Genomic DNA, 17,105 nt, shown 5'->3' on the forward strand with positions numbered 1-17,105 from the left:
ACAGACACTAGCACCCTGTTCCACAAACACTTGCACAAAAGTTTGTGCAGTTGTAAAATCCAGGATAGGTCATTCACATCCTTCCTCTTGAGAAAGCATTAGAACCCACTTGGATTCCTCTGCAATGTTCAAGCATCTCCGTGAGGCAGCTCCGCTGTGATGGAAAGTTACTTCTGTGTGCGGGAGGGCACATTTGGACCTAACCCACTGAAAGTATTCCACATGCAGTGCCATGAAGCACTATCAAGCACCGCATCAACACTAAGCATTATTCTATCATATAAGGAAGACTTTGCCAAGCTGGGGGGCCCTCCAGATATTGTCAACTACAACTCCCATCAGCCCCCGCCAGTTCGTACTGATGGGTGTTGTAGTCCAAAACATCTGGATGACACCAGGCTCCTGAAGGCAAAGGGTAAGGAAAGGAGCAGACCACTTCTACAGAGACAGAACCTTTCCCACATGTTCGCTTCAAGGTATATATTTTGCTACAAAAACCTCAAAATACCACTTTTCACATTTAAATGCCACCGCCCACATATTTTGTGCTTCAGGAAATGTTTTTTCACCTTCCAAAATTCACAGCATGCTAAAGGTATGCAAGATCCAATTCTTCAAGAACTCACCACCTCGTGCCAATTAAAACAGGCACAGTTTCAGGTGATCAGAAGTGTCAGGAGTTAAGTTTGGTAGGCAGAGATAAGTTGGGGTGGGGGTGGGGAGACAGGACAGGACTACAGTGTTGTACTTATAAATGGGATGTAGTCTACCGGCTACAAAAGAGAAACAAAGTAAGCCACTTTCTCCACATTTATGAAAAACGTGGATTTCCCCCACTCTGATCCGTGACAATTTCACTCTCTCCATGGCTGCCAAAAGAAGGAGAATTAAGTTCTGTGCAGACATTAGTTGGTGGTCTATTGCTGTTTCTCCCTCTCATTCCACATGAGATTAACACATTTTTCCCAGCTTCAAGATGCATTGGCAAGGCAACCTCCCCCCCTCCCCCATTAAGGCACAACACTTTTTTCCCTTTTCTTTTTAAAGTACATAAATATCCCCATGAATTGATCATGCAGTGAAATATACCAGTCAGTGGAAGCTGGAAGGGCCCACAGATAGCCGAAGGCCTCTGGAAAGGGGGTGGGGGGGGGAAGAAGTCCAGAGAAGGCCAACTAACCCTTCTTAATTTTATTCAGGCAGCCCGAGTTGCAGATGGAGCGGACGGATCCTGACTCCCAGCAGCCCCTCCCCTTCATTCCCGCCGTCAGATGGGTCTGGCGGAAGCTCCAGCTCAGGGCATTGCCTGAGGTTGTTTATAAAAAATAAAAATAAAAATGGAAGACACTAATATTTAAGAAACATCCTGATTCAGCAGGGAGATGGTGGCCTGCTGCATCACTGCTCTCAGAGGAAGCACATCCCACATTACAGATTCTGGCCACATGCTATTCCTCTCTCTCTCCATACAGTTTAGCCCCATGGATCTCCCGGCAACCACGAAAGCCGCCTCATTATACCACAATGCACCACAGCCTCTCTCTGGGAGCAATAAGGCAAGGCTTAACTCCATCCCTGCTGGGGAGACAGGAGTTCTCTCAGAAAGTAAAAGGGGAATGGAACAAGGAAAGGAGAGAGCCGCATATGAAACGCATACGCTGCATTGCCGGCTTGCTGCTTCCCCTTTATGGAACATGCGCTTTGCAAAGTCACATGGACCACAGGAAGCTGACAAAGGCGATCTGGGAAGGTAATGGGGAAAGAGCCCTGTCCCTTTAAATCCTCGCTAGAGGTTGTTTTTAGGACATTTGCTGGAATATGCATCAAAGCTTAAACACACACACACACACACAGAGAGAGAGAGAGAGAGAGAGAGAGAGAGAGAGAGAGAGAGAGAGAGCTTGGAAGAGTGTTTTCTATGTTCTGTTAAACGAAAAATGACCTAAAAACTACATTCAGAAAATGAACAATTCTGTATTCGCCCCCCAAATAAAGGTCATACCCAAAGGGAAAGGTTTCAACCCCTCTACTGCAGGAGAAATCTGGGCTTGCCCCAAAACTGAATATGCAGCTTCCCCACCCCACAGAAGGAATTTGACAAGAGAGAGAGAGAAAATGCTGGATAAATTCCTGTTAGGTGTGAGCTATAGTAAACTCGCTATGGAAAGGGTGTTTGCTGCTGAATAGGAGTTGGGAGAGATGAGGGAAAACGGGGAAACCACCTCTGAATGCCTACAAGCATTTTATTTCATTATTCCCAGTTCTTGTAACCTTTAGGGGGAAATCCTAAGGTCTGTCGGACCACAAAATAAAGATTCAGTGCTCAGAGTAAGAAGAAAATGTATAGACTAACAGCACACATTCTCATTCCGGGGAGCGGTTGCAGCTTAGTGACAGAGCAACTGCTTTGCATGCAGAAGATCCCAGAGTTGATCCCCTAGGAAGAGATTCCTTGTCTGAAACCCTGGAGGACTGCTGCCAGTCAGTGTAAACAACACTGAGCTAGTGGGTGGTATAGGTTGTAGCCAATGCTAGTCCTACTCAGAGCAGTCACACTGAAACTAGTTCACAGCAGTCACACTGAAACTAGTTCACATGCACAGCCCAGTCTGTAGCATCTCTTGGGATAAATGGCTTCAAACAGGCTACAAGGCTTGTTGAGTGCCCCATTTCTCCAAACAGTAGTTAAAGTACACTTCCCTTAACAGCCAACAGGAGGAGGCAGTGTCCCTGTGGTCAGAGGCAAAATGGCCAGTCGTACAGCTGTCTCATCCATAAACTATGGCTTAGCACCAATGCTCAAGCATTTGTGGGCTCCCGGATAGGAGATTCTGCTCCGGACAAACCATAAGCCCAGATTCAGAAAATACATTAAGCTGAACCAATACAAGGACCAGAGGAAGCAGGAAGCAGCCAGCATTGCCTCTCCAGGAACCCTCTTGCTACTGCGTTCCCAAGAAACCATAGTTTGGCTTAGAGTTATGTACAAACCAGCTCTCTTATCTTGGTTTATTAAGAAAAGCATCCAAAAGTCACGGTAGGGCGATATAGTTATTAAGACCGACCGAAAATCCACCAAGAAGAGGACGAGCTTGTGAATTCGCCAGAAGTATTGCTAGGCAATACGAAAATGAAATCAACTTATTCCGCCTAATAATCTTTAAATGGACTGTGGGAGGTGGGATGCCAGCTAAATTAGATTAGGCGGTACTTGATGCAGAAACATCTCAGGCTGCAGCAAAGGCTAAACAGATTGAAACACGGATGCTTCCCCCCCCTTCCAAAAATGTTAATGGCTGCTGGAAAATGGGTATGAGATGGAGGAATAATGATCCTGACATGAAGGAGAGAGTTGGAGAGAATTTGAGTGGCTTGGTTGAGCATGCTTTGAGAGGACCAAAAACTGGCACAGCATCTGCAGTCATGAGGAGCGAATGAGCAGGTGGGGGACTAGTGGCTGCAGCCAGGAGCAGGGGCAACCATAGATAGGCACATCCTGAAACATCACAGGGATATATAAACTACTGCATTTCCTTGCATCAGCTGCTGAAACCATCTTTTAAACAGAGTTTATCTTTTGTTCCTATTTAGATCTGCATGCAGAAATCTGGGGGTTGAAGGATGAGAAACAGGAAGATCCTACCATTAATATTATCAGAAAAAGCCTGAAATAAGTCTGTGGCTCCATCTGGCTGGGCTTTTATTAGTTGTTATTAATAATAAATGTGCACATTGACAGCTTTATAATTAGCTCCTGAATACACCCAAGATCCTTGCAGGGAGATTGATTTCCTCGTGCAATACTAGTTCGACTGCCAGCCTTGTCTCCCAGCTTGCTTCCTCCCATCCACCCTCTTTGTTCCATTCTTCAACCCCACACTTTGCCAACAACCCAGGGACACAAACCTCTGTATTCTGTTGCACCAGCAAAAGAGTTCATGCTGACTTCTGAAAGGTCTGTGTTTTTAGCCTTATTTTATTTATGTCCCACTTCTTCTCCCCCCCCCCCCCGCCCCGCAATAAAGGAATTGGAGAGTGCCAGGAAGGACCCACAACAATAAAAGAAGCCCACAGTCCTGGGCTTAGAGTGTGGTGCTGATAACGCCAAGGTTGCAGGTTCGATCCCCATCAAGGACAGCTGCATTGCAGGGGGTTCTGACAATAGATGATCCTCAGGGTCCCTTCCAACGCTATGATTCTACCCCTTCTAATTATACAATAGAAAGAAAACAGCGTACATTTCCAAGTTTGCACTGGTACGCTGAAATAAGAACTGTTATACAGAACATATCCTGCCAACGTAGCAGTTTGAAAGCACGTCAAAGTGCAAGTAGATAAGTAGGTACTGTTCCAGTGGGAAGGTAAACGGCATTTCCGTGCGCTGCTCTGGTTCACCAGAAGCGGCTTTGTCATGCTGGCCACATGACCCAGAAGCTGTACGCCGGCTCTCTCGCCCAATAAAGCGAGATGAGCGCCGCAACCCCAGAGTCGTCCGCGACTGGACCTAAAGGTCAGGGGTTCCCTTTACCTTTATATAGAACATAAGAAGAGCCAGATACGGTCAATGGCCCATCTAGTCCAGGACGCTTTCCTCTGCCATTCTGAAGACAGATGCAAAGAATTCCTAGAGTTTCTCTGCAATGTTTGTATCCTCCTTTAGCACACCTTTGATTCCCTTGTCATCCAAGTGCCCAGCTGTCTCCCAGCCTCCTGCTGCTAATGCATTTAAAGAATGGAAGCCAGTCTTCTAACGCTGCCTGGAAGCCTGAACTCCAGATGTTCTCAACTAACAGCCCCATCAGCCCCAACAGGCACAGCTGAGCTAGCTGAGGCTGATGGGAGAGGATGAAGATGATGATGATGATGATGATGATGATGATATTTATTTGTACCCTGCCCACCTGACTGGTTGCCCCAGCCACTCTGGGCGGCTTCCAGCATATATAAAGACCTAACAAAACATTAAGCCTAAAAATAGCTTCCCAATACAGGGGTCCCTTCAGATGTTTCCTAAATGTTATATAATTACTCATCTCCTTAACATCTGATGGGAGGGCATTCCACAAGGTGGGCGCCACCACCAAGAAGGCCCTCTGCCTCTGGTGTAGTCCTAAGCATTTGGAGGGCACCAGATTGGTGAAGTGGGCCTTGTGTGGGACGGGGGTGTTGATCAGAAGTGGTGCCACCCCCCATGCCTTGCCTTGCTCCTTGAAACTGCTAATCTAACTGCAGACAACAAAGATGCACAGAGCACTAGGCCTTCCTTGCACATCCAATGAACATCAACATTCAAAAGCAAACAATTAAAATGTTTGATACTGGCGGAAAATGTAGTATCCTGCCATAGCTGTCCCTGGACGGGCTCGAACCGCCAACTTTCAGATTCACCTTCTCTATGTTGGGTCTACCCCAACTTCACTGGGGTAAGGAATCACGAGTCTATGAGCCAGACGCAGCCCACAGTGTCTCTTGAACCTGGCAAGCAGTCTCTCATCCTTGGCCCTGCACACCACATGCCTATTATTGCTTTAGGGGGTGGAGGAAGCTCCCATTGGTACCAATGGAAGCTTTTTTTCTTAATCTAATTGTTGAAGGGGGGATTTGCAACTGTCAAAACATAAAGGAAGAGCTATCCCTTTCTTTTCCTTCCCAGCTCTGATGCATCCCAACCCCTAGTGCAGCAATGTGGGTGGGGTGGGGAGTCCCCACTGGGAACAAATTGTTACTCAGGGCAGGGCAGTGGATGGAAGGGGGGAAAGAGAAGAGGAGAAGCAAGAGAGAGAGAGAGAGAGAGAGAGATGGGGAAGGGTCATCATCACACACACTTTTGAGGGGTAGGTGAATTGTATGAGTGTGTGCGGGAGCATTCACTGTGCCCCGAGAACAATCTCTCTTTTTTATAAGACACAGCGGATTACTACAAAGAATAACAGAAATAATGAAAGCAGCCATATTTCATAACATACCGAAGGAACAAGTTATTTCAAGTCGAAGGTTTCAGCGTTCACACCATCGGGCGCAAGCGAATGTTTCAATTTGCCAATAACTTAGGAACAATTCCTGATTTTCAAAGAAGCTATTACAACACTATTTTCCTCCCTCCACTCTTGTATAGCTGGCTCATTTAAACATAACAATGCCATCGCGCTCTACTTTCCCATTCTGTCATTCCCGGGAGTATTTTCCATTAACTTCACCTATCAAATCCTAGTGACTATAATCACATACACGGCTAATGCTGCATCAGTTTAAAAGTAATTTCTTTATATACCAGTAATTCTGGAGAAGTAGCAAAGGATCTGGCATTATGTGGCTCATCTTTTCTCCAGCGGTTCCAATTTTACTCCCGTACCTGTTTGCAACTGAACACATCCTCCACGTATGATAAAAAGACCACCACCACCGCAAACTGTTATGGTGTTGCTTAGATGTGTTTCTATATATAAACACTTGCTCTTAACAAAATTACGGTATTTCCTTTTTTCCATATATGTATTCCCATTCATTAAATGTTTTGAATTTAAGAATAGCCCTATGGCAGATTGCAGTTCAGTATCCATTCTCAAAGTGGCCAACCAGATGTCCATGGGAATACCCCGAGCAGGATCTGACCAAACAGCCACACTCTTCCTTCCTGTGGCTTCCAGTAATTGGTATTCAGAGGCAGACTATAATCATTGTGACTAGTAACCACTGGTAACCTTGCCCCATCGTGCATTTATGCATTCAACTCGATACTGTAATTTTGACTCGTTCACTTTCTCAGTGAAAACATTAAGATCTTACAGAATTCAGATTCTAAATGTTTTTACAACCTTGAATAAGCAGCCTTTCAGAATTAGCTGTCTGTACTTCAGAAACTGTGCTAATTCTGAAAGGCTGCTTATTCAAGAGAGAGCCAGTGTGGTGTAGTGGTTAAGAGTGGTAGACTCGTAATCTGGGGAACCGGGTTCGTGTCTCCGCTCCTCCACATGCAGCTGCTGGGTGACCTTGGGCCAGTCACACTTCTTTGAAGTCTCTCAGCCCCACTCACCTCACAGAGTGTTTGTTGTGGGGGAGGAAGGGAAAGGAGAATGTTAGCCGCTTTGAGACTCCTTCGGGTAGTGATAAAGCGGGATATCAAATCCAAAAAAAAAAAAAAAGATTGTAAAAAAGAAAAAAAGAAAAAAAATTCAAAACCTGAACTCTCCAATCTTATTTTCCTCTGATATTTAGGTAAAGGTAAAGGGACCCCTGACCATTAGGTCCAGTTGCGGACAACTCTGGGGTTGCTGCGCTCATCTCGCTTTACTGGCCGAGGGAGCCGGCGTACAGCTTCCAAGTCATGTGGCCAGCATGACTAAGCCGCTTCTGACGAACCAGAGTAGCACACAGAAACACCGTTTACCTTCCCACCAGAGCGGTACCTGTTTATCTACTTGCGCTTCGTGCTTTCAAACTGCTACGTTGGCAGGAGCAGGGACTGAGCAACGGGAGCTCACCCGCCGCGGGGATTTGAACTGCCAACCTTTTGATCGGCAAGGCTCTGACTTGAAAAATATTCAGACTGTGAAGATTGGATCACATTCATAGAAGGTTTTCACTGAAGGCCAGGAAGCACCCATTAGCAAAGAAATATTTATTTTCACACAAGCAGTTCACTGGCAGCAGGCTTAATGGCTTAATGCCACTACAATCAGGCCCTCAGTCAGACTCCAGTCATTATCCCCCAAAGTTACCCCTGCTTCAGGTGTATCGATGCATAATGAAGTGGAAAATTAGAGACTTCAGAGGGCTTGAAAAGTGAGTGAAATGTCAATCGGGCCTGGGCTATCAATGCCCTCCAAAAGCAACACAAGAATTCTATATTTCACATCAACTCGTCATCTCATTTAGGCAAAACAAGCTGTTCAGAACCTGCTCCGGCGATCTGTTTCTGCTTTCAGAAGCGGCATGTTAAGCTCGCAAGCCACTCTTGTTTTGTTTCCATGTGCACTTAGCTCTTGACAACAATAGTTTATCACTCCCCTGTTATTCCTCTAGAAGATGGAAAATGGAAAGTGGTTCTATTTGCATCAAATTCCAAAGCACTAGAACTGGATTTATCTCCCAGGTCAAACTTAAATGTACTAGTTGTTTCCTATGAAGTTCTACAAAGTGCCAAAGAAGATTCGGAGGGTGGAGGGGGATAGAGGGAAATGCAATGCTACTGAATAAGTTAACTGGGGCTCTCACAAAGCAAACCCCACAGTCTCGAATGGTCTGGATTGCATGGAAATCATAGAATCATAAGAGCTGGAAGGGAGCACAAGGATCATCTAGTCCAACCCCCCACAATGCCATCTTTCGTCCAATGCAGACCTTGAACCCACAACCCTGAGATTAATAGGCTCATGCTCTAACGACTGGTCTAGTGCAGTAGCTCATCTAAATTCCAGTTTCCCAAAGCAAGCAGCACATATTTCAATGACAACATTCTGATTTTCCCCATATAATGTTTGTTTAGTTAATAGCAACCTTCTGATTAGCTTATTTTTTTTTCCTTTTTAAAGGGTGCTAAAGAAGTTGAATAGACTGTGATTACACTAATCGAGCAAAGCCATGATGCATCATTTCTCTAGTTCAAAACCTCATCACACATAATAAAGTGCATTGCTGCTCTTACTAATTTCTCAGCCTCCAAATCAGCCAGCTCAATATCAAATCATAAATCCAAGAAATAAAAATAAAATGCAGTAGGATGCCTGGTATCATACCTCGATTCTGGCATTTAGTATGTGTTTTAAAAGCTCATTTGTGGCAACCAGCCAGACTCATCACCAATTTTTTGGTCCTACATAGCGGTGGTTCCCAAACTTTTTGGTATGGTGATCCCACAAGCCCAAATTTCCTTGCTATGACAATTTATTGTCATATGAATTTGGGACGTTGGGTCCTCTGCAGCAGTCCGTTTTGTGCATTTTAACTGCAACTCTGCCTCTCTTGTTAACAATTCCTTGAGGCATCCCATAAAATTATTTACTCAACGCCCCTACTGATGCAGAATTTGTTGAAAGAATTATACCTACAAAGTTATTCACAGTTTTGTTTATGAACCCCATCTGTTGGTGGGGAAAGATGCACCAAAAAAGGGCAATTGCAAATAGGAGGGATTGTACATTTCTCACCCAGAAGCAAAAAACAGTGAGCTACTACAGAGGAATCTGTGCAGTCTTCATAGCAGATAGCTTGTAGTGGGATACGTTGTCAAAACAGGGTGCTCAGTTATTTCCTAATGATGAGCTTTTACAATTAGTAAATCAAGTTCTGATATGGGCACAATCCACTCAAAGTGAAACATGTTACGGCTGCTATCCCAAGCATGCTTACCTGGGATTGAGTCCCATGGAACTCACTGCTACTTCTGAATTAATCTGGCTGCACATTCTATTGATTTCAATGGGAAAGCTCTAACAGATGTAATGCGAACCTCCCACTGGAACCCATAGGAACTGAAAGTGTATATATTCTGGCTGGATCGCACCCTCTATCAATTAAATGCTAACTTTAAGCATAGCTAAGGAGAATACATTATTGTGATTGTGATTAAATCGTCCCCTTTAATTATTATTAACTTATTAAATCATTCACTCCGATTACTACTAATTGAGTAACAGTTACACACAGTTAAGCATTTCTGTTAAAACGTTATGGTAAAATGCCCCATTGAATTAACCGAGAGAGATTTACAGCCTATGTCTACAGGGAAGTTAAGCAAATTCCTAGGGTGGCTGAAATCTTAGCTCAATGCTGACCAAGTGATGCCTGACTGTTCCGGACAGACCAGAAGAGGCTCACCTGAAGCTACCCAGGTCCAAGTGCTGCATCACCAGGGAGGGAGGGTGTCGCTGTCAGAAGCCAGGCCCCTCCCTTGGCTTCCCCTTGTGCCTGCCCCCCGCTTGCGGGTCATGACCCACAGGTTGGGAAATGCTGCTATAGGAGGACAAGCCTCTGTTAGGGAAACTGCCCCCCCCCAAGGATGCTTTGACACAGCACTTCCAACCAGCAAAACTGTATCCTGCCAGTATTGCAGTGCTTCTCTCTTTGACTAACAGAGAATCAATACTAGGCTTCACCAACCCTCCCAGAGGAACCGGGAGCTGTACAAATTAATGGAGGGTTTTAGTTTTTTTTAAGCAACCTGATCTAAACAAGAGGGCAGCTTTCTGGAAGCGAGAAGTTACAATACACAGGTGATTCTCCCCACACACTGCAGGGAGTATCAAAATTCCCAGTGCCTTGTCTGTAAAAGAGCCAGCATCCACTGCCGCCACCCGCTTCCAAGCTGCCACCTTACCCGGCATGATAAGCAAGTCTCAGTTTGGGCAGCAGGAGCCTCCTTTGCCCCCCACCCACCCCCCACGCAGCAGCCCACCACCCCTCCCCTCCCAGCTTTGCTCCTATGCTTCTCTGACCTTGCCACGTGATGGAGACCTCACTCTGATGGGGCCGCAAGCAGAGGTGACCCATAAGGTTAAGGCACATTTCCCCCATGGAGAGCTGGCAGGAGAGGGGAGGCTTAGGGGGGGAGGGGGAACCAAGGCTTCTTGTGCAGTCCAGCTTCAAGGAGAGACTGGGAACCAAGTGCTTACTCAGAGAGGCACTGCTCAGGCAAAGGGGGGGGGGAGAAGAAGCAGAGATCGCCTACGGAAGGTGGGGGGAGTGAGAGAGAGACCAGGGGTCCTGGCCAGCAAATGTAGCATCTCTCATGAATCAGCCCCATACCCCCCCCCCCAGGACTTGGGCTCCTTACTCTTCTGCCACCCCCAATCTGAGAGATCGGGGAGAGATCCCCTGCTCAGCTACAGCTTTTTCACAAGAATCCTTAAGAGTTGCAAATAATAATAATAATAATCCCCAAAACCACTGGATTTCCTTTCTCCACTTTGTATATTTTCATATTAGAAGCAATAGATGGGAGGGTTCACCTAAAAATATTAGGGTAGGGGGCTGCTGTTCCTCTCCAGAACGTGGGTTCACCCACAGTTGCTCATCAAAGCCAAGCAGTTCAAACTCCCCCCTCCTCCATTTTATACCTCCGTCTCTTCCCCAGTTCTCACCCTGGACAGATGCTCCACCCTTAGGTGCCATTTCCATACAGCCCGAGAATGGGCTAAGGCGTGGAGCGGCGTTTGTGAGAGAAACAGGAGGGGAGGAAAGACCCCAGTCCCCTTTTGCTCTGCTTTGCCAGTCCAGCAATTTGGGGGGGGGGGGGAGGAGGCTACACTCCCCGATCTCCCCAACCCTCCCTTACTCACCCTGCCAAGTCTTCCCCTCACAGCAGCTACAGAGACAAAGGACAAGTCTTCCTTAAACCTGCCGTGGGGTGGGGTGGGGTGCGCGTGGGGTTTATAGTGGTCTTCCACTCTGGTATGTTTCCTTTCCCACCTCAGTCCATTCGTCTTCAGCCCCTCCCTCGTCTCGGTTTCCGAGAAAGGCAGGCGAAAACAAACAAATACAGGCAAGAGAAATCTCCGGATGGGGATCCGCAAGGAGCTCTCATCAATCTCCACCCAGGAGAGGAGTCGCAGCTGCTGCTGCTGCTGCCGCCGCCGCCGAGGCTGCCTAGGGCAGCGATCTGATCAGCACCATGGACAGCCGCCAGATGGATGGGTCTCCCAAAAAGCCACCCGCACACACTCAAGGAGAAGAGGAGACTTATTGGGCAGTCATGTGTTCTGCCGGGTGCTGGGCGGCCCCACCCACTCCCAATTCTCCCTTCCTGGCTCTTGGAACATCGCCGCCCTCCCCTTCACAAATCTGGGGTGTGACAAACTGATCAAGCCACAGCGCTGCTGGCTGCTCCGTTCTTTCTTCCCTTCCCCACAGTCCACAAAGTAAGGAGGTTAAAAAGCACCAACTCAACTCGGTGATCTTTCTAAGGTCTTGAAACCAGAGCAAGTGGGACTTCTTCGGCATGATTTCATATGTACGCTTTCGGGCTGAGGCTGGCTGGCCATCTCCTCTGTGCGACGGTTTTTGTTTTGTTGTGGTTTTTCCAGAACAGAACAAGCTACCATCTGGACGCATCATCAAGGCGTTTTGTGAGGCCATTTCAACTGACAGGCAAGTCTGCTAAAAATATCCACTCGTATGGAAGAAATACCTGGAATGAGCTTCCAAAGGTAGCCTTTGCGGTTCTAAAACAGAGAGTTGCCGGAGGAAAGCAGCGAAACATTTGCACCAAACAATATCTTGGTTTAGCCTACTTGACTCGGGTTGCATATAAATTGGACACTGAATTTACATCCATTTCGCTAAGAAATAAAACCACGCACTGACTCTGTTGCAGTTCAGGCACAGGCAGAAAGACCTTTTCGCCAAAGCCCGTGATTGACATACTCAACCAATCACAGTGTTCTGCAGGAGAGGGCATCCCACAGGTGCTGTCCAAAGTCTGTTCTGCATGATGTTAAAATCAGAACTTTAATGTGCTAGCAATAAAATCCTTTGGAACTCCCTCCCACTGCATAACTACAGACAGGTGTCTTCTCTATTAGCTTTTTGTTGTTGTTGTTCAGTCGTTCAGTCGTGTCCGACTCTTCGTGACCCCATGGACCAGAGCACGCCAGGCACACCTATCCTCCACTGCCTCCCGCAGTTTAGCTTTTTGGTACTTGCTAAATGCATTCCTCTTTCAACAAACCTGCTAAAATCTTTATCCCTGTTGGTATCTGTCTTTGATGTGAATTGATTTTATGCCATGCCACTGTCGTTTTAAACTATTATAATTTTTGTTTTTAAATTTGTGATTTCTTAAGATTTTTAAAAAATATATGTAACTGTTTTGTATCTCTTATTATATTGCATATGGTTTAACTGTTTTTAATTCTGAATTTTTAATTGTTGCAACACGCCCTGGGACTTGCTGGTGAAGAGCAGGTAATTACTTAAATTAATTATAATAACTGCAGCCTTATGGGAAGCAAATAACCATAAAAATATATGTTCTTGTCCACTGTTTTATTTGATATTTGGCTTTTACTATATCATTATATTATTGTTGCAAAGACCCCAGACATGTTTTACATGCAAGCAGTGTATAAATCTTTTAAATAAATCTTTTAAATAGTGGGAGAGATGGGAAGCAGGGCTCCTTCCATCCTTTTGACCACTGGGCCTCCTCTTCCCGCAACTGACACCTGGGATAGCCATTCCATCAGACTGCCTCAACAGGAGAGAGAGAGAAAGTAGAAGGACCAATCCATCCGCTTTGCCCAAAGCCCAGCTCCATTAGGCACCTCCTACCTCTGAACTATGCAAGCTGGTCATTAGAAGAACAATTGTTTAAGAACTGGTGCTTGTGTTTCTCCCCCCCCCCCTCCTTCTTGTGTGGTGCGGGGTTTTATTTAGAAGGTAAGCCTGTGGGCAAGAAAGGATTGTATTGCTTCGATTGATCGTTTGTTGTAAGCCACTCTGGGAGTCTTTTTGGCTGAAGGGCAGGTTACAAATGCTCTAAATAAAATAAAATAAAATAAAATAAAATAAAATAAGAATGACTTCTCATGGTGGAACAGGGGGAAAGAGTGCCACGCCCACACCTGCTGCACCTGCTGGTACAAATTCAACCTGGAATTTCGTCAACGTGGTGAAATTAATTGGTTTTGTACAACAATGGCGACCACCAGGAAAGCTCAGAGCGTGTCCAGTTGCTCATTCAGCAGCAGAATTAAAAGTTAATGATGCATCATGAACTATTCTCTCATTTCGTAATTGATTTCACGAGCCCTTCCCCAAATTATTTTTTACATTTGGGGGTCCTCTCAATAGATCCATCACTTTTTCTTTTTCTTTTTTGCTGTGGCATAGACTTCAACCTTATTGGGAGGAATTGCATTTAAATTATAGGAATTTATTATTAATTATAAAATCCAATTAAAGCTTTCTATATTGATAAAATTGAGGCATCCTCCTTATTTGGGGGAGGTTGGTTACTAAAAAACAAACAAAAAACCCAAGTCCACCTCAGTACAAAAAAAAGTTGTGCTGCGGAGCCATGAATGACCTAACTTTTCATTTTAAAGGGGGGAAAAGATCATTTGAGAATCATGAAAGCTCCACAAAGAACTCCATCAGGTGGACTTAACACAGCTGAACACAATTTAACCACACTCTTCCCAGGTTCCTTTCTACTTCCTTCACTAAACATTCTTTCATCTCACCAATCTCACTAAGGGGCAACTTCCTCACTCTTTATCCTAACCTGCCTTTGAAAATATATCCTCTGGTTGGAAGATTGAGCTACTCCAACAAGTAAACTGAGTAAGAGGAGACATGATTATGTTGATGTTCAGTCGTTCAGTCGTGTCCGACTCTTCGTGACCCCATGGACCAGAGCACGCCAGGCATGCCTATGCTTCACTGCCTCTCGCAGTTTGGCCAAACTCATGTTAGTAGCTTCAAGAACACTGTCCAACCATCTCATCCTCTGTCGTCCCCTTCTCCTTGTGCCCTCCATCTTTCCCAACATCAGGGTCTTTTCCAGGGAGTCTTCCCTTCTCATGAGGTGGCCAAAGTACTGGAGCCTCAACTTCAGGATCTGCCCTTCCAGTGAGCACTCAGGGCTGATTTCTTTAAGAATGGATAGGTTTGATCTTCTTGCAGTCCATGGGACTCTCGAGAGTCTCCTCCAGCACCATAATTCAAAAGCATCAATTCTTCGGCGATCAGCCTTCTTGATGGTCCAGCTCTCACTTCCGTACATTACTACTGGGAAAACCATAGCTTTAACTATACGGACATGATTATAGAAGCTTATAAAATAATGCTTATCACGGAGGAAATGGATAGAGAAAAGCTTCCCTCCATCTCTCATAACACTAAAGGTCATGGACATCCAAGGAAGCCGTGTTAAACTGTGCAACTTGCTCCCCCAAGAGGCAGTGATAGCCACCAACTCGGATGGTTTTAAAAAGAGGACTGGCCAAATTCATGAATGAGAAAACTCTCATTGGCTACTAAGCTATGATGGCTCTGCTGTGGCTCCACAATGGGAGGCAGTAATGCTTCTGAATACCAGTTGCTGGAAGCCGCAGGAGGAGAGAGCGCTCTTGTGCTCAGGTCCTGTTTGCGAGTTTCTCACATGCATCTGGTTGGACACTGTGAGAACAAGATGCTGGACTAGCTGGGCCACTGGCCTGATCTAGCAAGGATCATCCCTGCTCTCGTGAAGGTAAAAAAAGAGCAGCCACAGCAGGGGGTCTCCCCACGACTGTTTGGTTAACATCCTTTCTGCTGCAATCTCTCAGCAAGCAATCCGAGTTTTCTCCATCTCCATTAGCGATGGGCTCTTGATTAAGGGACAATGATGCATGGAACATTCTCTCTATGTTCACCGCCACATTTTAAATACACTCAGGAGTGCCACCGGGACAAATTGCAGCCAGCCCTTTGACGGGCTGCTACACTGATGAGACAAATAAAGTATGCAAACAGGCACTCCAGATGCCTAAAGCTGCTATCTGCAAGTGATATATTTCAAAGTAATTACACTGAAGCCATGGCCTCGGCGGTATCACAGTTGAGGCGAGGCAAGTCATGGATGGAAAGGAGGCAGTGCAGCGGAGCCTAGGAGAGTGCACAGAAGGGCTGGCAATGAGGAAGAATGGGGGGCAACAGGAACCATCCATAGCTCAGGTGATGGAGGACCCACTTTGCATGCAGAAGGTCACAGGTTCGATCCCCAACAGCATCACCAGGAAAGGCTGGAAATCTATTTAAGCAATTGATAGAAGCGAGCCAGCAGTAAATCACACTGAGCAAGTTGGAGTTAACCTTCTTTATTAGCAAAAACAGGAGTGTAGCATCTCTTAACAGCAGCGTTAGGCCTTATGAGAACAGCAACTAATCTCAAGCAGGTCTTGCCCCCATGAAGCAGCTGCTGAGACTGAAGGTCTTTGCCTCCCCGCAGCTGCCCAAGTCTTCTCCCTCTTCACTCCTGTCCTGGTTCTGAGAGACCAGGTGGGCAAAGGAGAGCTTGTTGTAGCAGGAAGGGGAGACACCCGTGATGCTTCACCAGGCAGACTCATCTCTACCTCTTGGGAGTTCCTCCTCTCCTGCTTCTGATTCTGGGCTGCTCTTTGCCACAGACTTTCTCTGCTGACTAAATCCTGTTACCTCCTCAGCTTCTGACACCTCCTCATCCCAGTCTTCTCCCTCAGATCACTCATCGTGATCTCACCATGAATCCTCTGGCCCCGAGTCTTCTTCCCTTGGGGGCTCCCCAGCTGGTTCTCCCCCCCCCCATCCCTCTGCATCCAACCAGTCATTGACAGCAATATACTGCTTAATTACAATAGTCTCTAAATGGTTTACAGAGACACAATAACAACAACAAAAATCAATTAAAATGATAAAATCACCCTTTAATTAAACTGCCTGCTGGAATTTTTTTTTTTAATCTTCCATAGGTACTGGAAGTTCAACTGCAAGGGAGTACCAGAAAATTGGCCCTCAATACTAAACACATGACTCCTGACAGATATAAGACGTGCATCCTAGCCATGGGGGACCACTGATAATGGATCCACTGATAAAATGGATATGAGGGGTTAGGAGGTCCTTGAGGTATCCTGGGCCCAAATTGTTAAGGACCCTGTATATTAATGCAACACCTTTGAATCTGGCCCAGTAGCACAAGGGCAAGCCAGTGCAGAGTTTTGAGCACCCGAATTCTGTGCTGGCAACAGTCTGTACCAGGCTTCCTAAACCTCAGCCCTCCAGATGTTTTGAGACTACAAATCCCATCATCCCTGACCACTGGTCCTGATAGCTAGGGATCATGGGAGTTGTAGGCCAAAAACATCTGGAGGGCCGAGGTTAAAGAAGCCTGGTCTGTACCCACCAACAGTGTAACTGCAGTGTTTTGCACCAGCTGGGGTCTCTGGACTATGCCCTCTAGGGTAGCCCCACATTTGGCCCCTGAGCCCACGATTCTCCACCCCGGGTTACTTGAATCAACGGTCTGGATCCAGCATCAGGCATCTTCCTCAGCTTCAGAAAAGGACAGCAATGGATTGCAAGAGACTGCAAGGTCTGCAAAAGCGCCGCAGGGAGGCCTGTGTGGGAAGAGAGCTATGGACCCCAAA

The 17,105-nt window shown here is 46.1% G+C and overlaps 1 protein-coding gene across 6 annotated transcripts in view; it reads right to left on the reverse strand.

Annotated features, from left to right (window-relative positions):
- The window catches only part of OSBP2 (oxysterol binding protein 2), a 132,099-nt gene that overhangs the window by 75,450 nt on the left and 39,544 nt on the right, over positions 1–17,105 (reverse strand). Inside the window, exon 1 of one of the 6 annotated variants that reach the window (XM_033136446.1) lies at positions 10,434–10,503. The exons of 3 other annotated variants lie outside the window; for them this stretch is intronic. In XM_033136446.1, coding sequence (XP_032992337.1) covers positions 10,434–10,503 — 70 coding nt within the window. Of the gene's footprint in view, positions 1–1,180; positions 1,514–10,433; positions 10,504–17,105 lie in introns of those variants that run through there. 2 more of the 6 variants (XM_033136447.1, XM_033136445.1) reach the window with 2 other exon arrangements.

Source organism: Lacerta agilis, chromosome 17, assembly GCF_009819535.1.
Source record: "Lacerta agilis isolate rLacAgi1 chromosome 17, rLacAgi1.pri, whole genome shotgun sequence".
Taxonomy (NCBI): Eukaryota; Metazoa; Chordata; class Lepidosauria; order Squamata; family Lacertidae; genus Lacerta; species Lacerta agilis.